This window comes from Vulpes lagopus, chromosome 9 (assembly GCF_018345385.1).
Source record: "Vulpes lagopus strain Blue_001 chromosome 9, ASM1834538v1, whole genome shotgun sequence".
Lineage (NCBI taxonomy): Eukaryota > Metazoa > Chordata > Mammalia > Carnivora > Canidae > Vulpes > Vulpes lagopus.
In genome coordinates this window covers 41,203,504-41,210,317 of record NC_054832.1, presented here as the reverse complement: position 1 = coordinate 41,210,317, position 6,814 = coordinate 41,203,504, and the positions used below count along the sequence as shown (strand labels likewise).

At 38.9% G+C, this 6,814-nt stretch overlaps 1 protein-coding gene across 2 annotated transcripts in view; it reads right to left on the bottom strand.

Annotated features, from left to right (window-relative positions):
* Window positions 1-2,927: 2,927 nt before the first annotated feature.
* Window positions 2,928-6,814, bottom strand: part of RAD54B (RAD54 homolog B) — a 94,593-nt gene continuing 90,706 nt past the window's right edge. The window contains exon 15 of one of the 2 annotated variants that reach the window (XM_041768551.1): window positions 2,928-3,803. In XM_041768551.1, coding sequence (XP_041624485.1) covers window positions 3,583-3,803 — 221 coding nt within the window. In that variant the 3' untranslated portion in view covers window positions 2,928-3,582. The remainder of the gene's footprint in view (window positions 3,804-6,814) is intronic. The other variant, XM_041768550.1, reaches the window with a different exon arrangement.

Here is a 6,814-nt window from a genome sequence, read left to right as displayed (position 1 = left end):
CTCTGCCTACATTTACTACCTAAGTAATATAATCCAGTCTCACAACTTTACTAAATACCATCTATCTACTGACAAAACCATACATTTGTCCCTAGCTCTGACCAATGCTTCTGAACTCAATTCATTCATGAAATTGCTTACGTGACATCTCCACTGGCCTATCAAACTTGACATAATCAAAACGGAACCTCAGATCTTCCCCCTAAAACCTCTTTTCTCAGTCTTCCCATCTCAGTTCCTCCTTAGGCTCAGGCCAAAAATCTTGGGAGTCGTTCTTAATTTTTCTTTTTTCTTATACCTTAGATTCCATCCATTCAGAAATCCTGTTGGCTCTGCCTTCAAAAATACCAAAACCCCAACTGTCCCTTCACACTTCACTGCTACCACCTGGTCTAAATCACAATCACCTCTTGATTATCCACAATGATCTTCTAAGTCATCTCCTTGCTCCCACCCCATGTTCTACCACAAGCAATTCAGACCATGTCTTTCGTCAGCTCAAATCCCAGTGGTTTTCCATCTACCTTAGAATAAAAGCTAAAGCTTTCAAGGCCATCTTCGGTGCCCTCTGACATTGGAATTGCCCCACCAGCATCACCTCTTTGATCTCATTTCTTCCTAGGCTTCTTAATCTCTCCACAAGAGCCTCTCACTGCTTCTCAAACTGCCATATGCTCCTTTCATCTCAAGGCATTTGCAGTTGAGGTTCCTTCTGTCTGGAACATTTTTCCAAGTGAACGTCATGGTTCTTGATCCCTCACTTTTTTCAGGTCTCTGCATAAATTGACCCCATTTAAATAGCAACCCACAGACCCACTTTGTTTAATATCTCTCCCTTATTCTACTTATTTTTCTTCACAGCACTTTTCATCGTGTGCTATATTACATTATGTGTATTGTTCTCTGTGTGCTAGGATGAAAGCACTAGCACAGAGATTGCCTGTTTTACTTATTATTATATGTACAACCCCTAGGACAAAGCCTGAGATGTGCTAGCTACTCAATAAATATGGGGGGGGGGGCGCAGTGGGGTGGGGCTGGGTGCCAGGGTGGCTCAATCAGTTAAGTGTCTGCCGCCTGTTCAGGTCATGATTCCAGGGTCCTGGGATCAAGCCCTGTGTCAGGCTCCCTGCTTAGTGGAGAGCCTGCTTCTCCCTCTCTCTCTGCCGCTCTTCTGGTTTGTGTTCTCTCCTGCTCTCTCCCTAGCAAATAAATAAATAAAATCTTTTAAAAATATTAAATATCTGTGGAATGACAAATGAATACAATCCATTAAATCAAAATTAAGGAAGGCAAGAGTTTCAAGAAGGAAGTGTTCGCCAGTATCTAATGTGAAAAAAAGAAAACAATATAAAGACAAAAACATTCATTACATTTTATCAATTAAGAAGTCATTGGGATGGAGGCCCTGAGTGCTGGGGGAGGGAGGCCAATGGCTTTGGGTTGACAGTGATTGGAAGGAAGGAAGAAAGGAAGACATTAAGACGAGAACTCCCTTCTGGCAATGGATAGCGGGGATGATTGCACAACACCGTAAATGTACAAGTGCTAATTCTTTCTGCCACGTCTTATTTTCTAAATGCGGTATAAAGCAAAACTTATACTACTTTCTTAAACTTTCATGTTATCAGCTCATCTAGGTAAATGATTACTCTGCCCGCAAGTATTTACAATTGAATGCCATCAATTACAATTATTAGAATGCTTTTTTTCAGTGATACTCCATGGATAGTGTCTTAAGTCAGCTTCCCTGGAAAACATGCAGAGGCACATCTTGCAGGGACGCTGTGGGAAGTGCTCTTCAGAGCAATGTCTATAAGGGAGTGAGGGAAGCACACGTGAACAGAGAGCAGCTGAACTGCAATGAAGCTGCAACAAAGGCCTCAGCTGAAGAGCTGTGAAGCTGGGCCTTTCCATCCTGCATCAACAAAGCACTGGATGATAGCTGCTCTGGGGAGTGAGCATAACCCTGGGTGAGGGAGCTCTTTTCAGCTAAGGGCTATACTTAGGCAGGGATTTGGCTAGGAGTGGTAGCAGATGGCTAGGGAAATGAATAATGTGGAAATCTGGACAGCATACTCTAGCATCCAACACAATTTAAGAAAAACAATAAAGTTATCAGTCCCTATCATTGTATTTCTTTAAAGGATCTTTACACCTGAGAATAATTTCATAGTATCAGGAGATTCCCTGGGTGGCTCAGTGGTTTGGCGCTTACCTTTGGCCCAGGTCGTGATCCTGGAGACCCGGGATCAAGTCCCACATCAGGCTCCCTGCAGGGAGCCTGCTTCTTCTCTGTCTGTGTCTCTGCCTCTCTCTCTCTCTGTCTCTGTCTCTCATGAATAAATAAAATCTTTAAAAAAAATTCCATAATATCATAGATATTGGAAGTACCTCATAGATGAGGCCTATAAAAAGGGCCAAGAAACACCATTTTTGCTTACTAGTAGTTGAGTACTTCCTCAATGACAAATTTGGTCCCAGGCTACCTGGTCATGGATCCTAGATGTACAACTGCACAGGTACGGCACTAGGAATCTGAAAACCTCAGATTTTTGATCTATAAGTCAGTCTTTATTTAAGACCTCAAGGCAATAGTCAGTCTAAAAGAAATTGTCCCAAATGGATGCAGAAGCTGATTACAGAAGCTCCAGTTGGAGACTAACTCCCTTCACTTTGTAGACTTCAGCCTTCTAAAGTTTGTTTTGGGGGATCCCTGGGTGGCTCAGCGGTTTAGCGCCTGCCTTTGGCCCAGGTGCAATCCTGGAGTCCCGGGATCGAGTCCCGCATCGGGCTCCCGGCGTGGAGCCTGCTTCTCCCTCCTCCTGTGTGTCTCTGCCTCTCTCTCTCTCTCTCTATGTCTATCATAAATAAATAAATCTTTAAAAAATAAATAAATAAATAAATAAAGTTTGTTTTGTAAATTAAAAGTTTCTTTTTAATGTCAAAAATTACTACAGACAACCCTTGACATGATGGTAACCGAAACTTTCCTTATTCAGAGGGCAATGTTTGGTCAACACAGCTTTACAGACCGCTTGTCAGTACCCCAGGAGTCTGAGGTCTCAGGTTAGGAACCAGTGTTCTGAAGTGTCCCATCGTCCTTCATCTTCTGCCCCAACCCGCTGACCATTCTCCCTCAAACTGCCCTGCAGCAACTATCACACGCAGCATCTTTAGCCTCTGCAGTCCTAGTCTTTCTCCCTTGAGCTGCAGTTGAAACTGATCTCACACATCTATGTCTAATATTCCTACTCAGATTAGATCTCCCAAACACAGGGACTAGGTATTTACCTTTTTATATTCCTTATGAAAATTCCTTAATATGTATTTAATAAAAGTGCATTAATTATGGAATACTAGTAAACAACTATATGATGATAGAAGTATGTCTTTAATGTTTCAATACTGAAGAATACATACAAAAAAGTAAACAAGTTTTGACTGTGTATCAAAATTAGGATTCATTTTGGAAGAAAATATAATTTACATAATTCTATTCGTTTTCAAAAATTACATTTAATTACTATTTTACCTTTTTTAAAAAGGGGGGGCGAGGGAATGTCATGATGTAATCTTTCCTTATATAATAGCAGTACTTTGGTTGGTTATATTCTGAAAAAAGAATGAGACATTTTCTCTTATTCTTTTGAGAAAAGGATCTGTAAGATTTAAATGATCTCCAGAAAAATGTTTCCATTGCTTCAGCTGTGACATGGAGAGAGGTTTCAGAGAGTTAGACTTCTGGTGATGTGCACCAAGTTGACAATTTCTAGAGACAGGGAATTTTTCCAATGAATCACCTGAAATAAGTAAAACAATGAGAAAATCCTTAGGCTAACCAATACCCTACTATAAACAGTACTTTTTATTTTATTACATAATGAGTTTATATAATTTATTGCATTTTGGTCTCTGACTCAAGGACCTTGTTGTTCTAGTGAGAGATAAATTAAGCAAATAACCATCTAAACAGATGTATTACAATCCCACAACCCCTTGTCTAAAACCTTTGGGGCCAGATACGCTTCTAAATTCAGAATATAATTGGAACAATCTGGGACAGGACTCCATAATCAAATTCATTAATATTCTGCAGTAAGTCATATGAATAGTCTTATGAAATGGATTAATGACTCCTGATAAATTCACATCAATTTAGGTAAGGTTTTTGCCACCAAATCAGTTTGCTGCGAATTCATGAAGAAAAAAAAAAAAACAAATTTTGGTCTTTCAAGCTTTCTAGATTTCAAAATTGAAGATGAGGGACTGTGGAGTTGTATTACAAACAGTAGTTAAGGGTACGGAATTACGATACAGAGAACTCTGAGCACATATAACAAGAAAGCTGACTTGTTTTTGTTAAGATCCGAAGGATGAGAAGGCAAGAACCAGGTGGGGAAAAGAGTTAAAGCATTCCAGAAGAAGGACCTACACAAAGGCTATGAAAGAGAAGGAAGTCTGGCACAGTCAAGGAACTGACAGGAGCCCAATGCAACTAGAGCCTAGAGAGCGAAGATGAAGAATGATGCAAGAAGTTCAGTAATGCAGGGTGAAGCATGCATTCAAGGGCTGGATAATGCAAAATACTGATTAAATCATGAATGGCAGAGGCTGGTAGTTATTCACTAAATCCGTATCTCTTTTCTCCAGGGCACTTAGTCACATTCCCCAGTCTTCCTTACAGTTAGATGCAACCACTGAGTGTGACCTATATGGGATGTGAACAGATATATGCTCTATATGCTCTATGTCACTTCTAGGTCAGGCCTAGAAAAATCCCCCACACATGGTTTTCTACCTTTTCTCCATTCTCACCTGCTGGCTGGCAGCTGCCGGGATCCCAGCAGGGAACTCTAAGGCCCAAGGGGATGGTATAACCCAAAGTGGGAGAAGCCTAGACCATCAAACCACATCATACAAGGCTGTCCACTCTGTTACGATTATGTGCCCTGCTACATGAGAAATATACTTCTATTGTAGGTAGGCCTCTGTGCTTTTTGAGTTTCCTGTTACAGCACTTAACCCAACCCTAACTAAACACTGTAAAGATTTTAGTCTCTATCCTTAAGAGCAATGGAAGCTCTTCAAAGAGATTTTTTTAAACATTTTCCTTATAGGAAATTTCAAATATATATAAAAGGTGGCAAGATAGAAATGGAGAACCTACAGTTCACCATGTACCCCACCTTCAATACCTGTCAACTAATAGCCAATCTTGTTTTACTTAGACTCCGCTTACTCTACTTCCTTATTATAATGAAATAAATATGTGGCATATATCATTTCAACTGTAAATATCTCACTTTGCATTTCTAAAAGATAAAGATTTCTTTTTAAACTTTATCACACTTTAAATAACTGTCTTTCCTTAAAACCTAAATCTTGTCAATGTGCAAAATCATTGAGGTCTTAAGAGATGACAACATTACTTTAAGAATTTGGAGACAGTAGAATAATATCTCCAAAGTACTTACAAAACAAAAGACCTATTGACTAGAATTGTACACCTACCAAAGACAGCATTTGAGAAAGAGAGAAAAAGCAAATACTCTGAAAAATCAAAGATCAAGAGTGAACCACTAGTAGGCCTTTGTTGGAAAAAACAGACATGAAAAGACAGAAGTGAATCAAAAGACGTCATTAATCATATTAAACTATAAAAAAACTAAATGCTCTAGTTAAAACATAAGACTGGAAAAAAGGAAATCCATCTTTATGCTGTTAACAAGAGAAATAACTAAAACATAAGGACACAGACAGACTTAAAACAAGGAAGATACACCAAATACCATAAAGAAAGCCAGCATAATATATAAACTTAAGATAAATGAAAGCAAAAGATATTAGGATAAAGAAATCATACCTATTAATAAAATAAGCCATAATAAAAAATTCACAAAGATACAAAATATACAAAGCAAATGTTGATTAACAAGTAACTTTGATAAATCCACTGTCACTGTCATATTTTAAGATTTTAACATATTTCTTTCAATACAGATATAGCTAACAAATCACATTATTAATAGAAAAATGGGCAAATGATATGAACAGATGATTCATATAAAGGAAGGCTCTTAAATACAAGAAAAAAATGCTCAACTTCACTCATAACAAGAGGAAAACAAATTAAAACTAGACTAATATATTTTTTTACTATCAGATAGAAAAATTCAAACATTTGGGGCACCTGGGTGGCTCAATGAAGCGTCTGCCTTAGGCTCACATCATGATCCCAGCATTGGGCTCCCTGCTCAGCAAGGAGCCTGCTTCTCTCTCTCCCTCTGCCCCTCCTCGCCCCTCCCCTGATCGTGCTCTCTCTTTCCCCTCTCTATCTTAAATAAATAAATAAAATCTTAAGAAAAAAGAACCACATACAAAGTTATGAGATTCAACTTAGAGGAAAATGTACAGCCTTTAATACCCATTGCAGAAGAGAAGGCTGAAAAATCATCAAGTTAAGCATTCGGGTTGAAAAATAAAAAAAAAAAAAAAGAAGTTTAGGGTAAATACAAGGAAAAATGAAGATAAAATAAGAGCAGTAGTTATTAAAATAGAAAACGCATACAAGAGAGAATCAAATGTTGACTTATATTATAGGTGAAGTCCTCCATGTCAGTCTTGTCCGGTCTACCTTCTTAAACCTTTTCAACACACTTGACCAAGTGACTTCCAAGTACTGGTCACTGCTTCCTCGGGTCCTACCCCCGATCCTGTTCCTATCTGAACAGTGTCAGCTCTGGAGGACTGGCGTTCTCAGCCTCACTGGAGCAGCACTAGGAGTTCGTCAAGTACTGAGGAGTACGGTGGT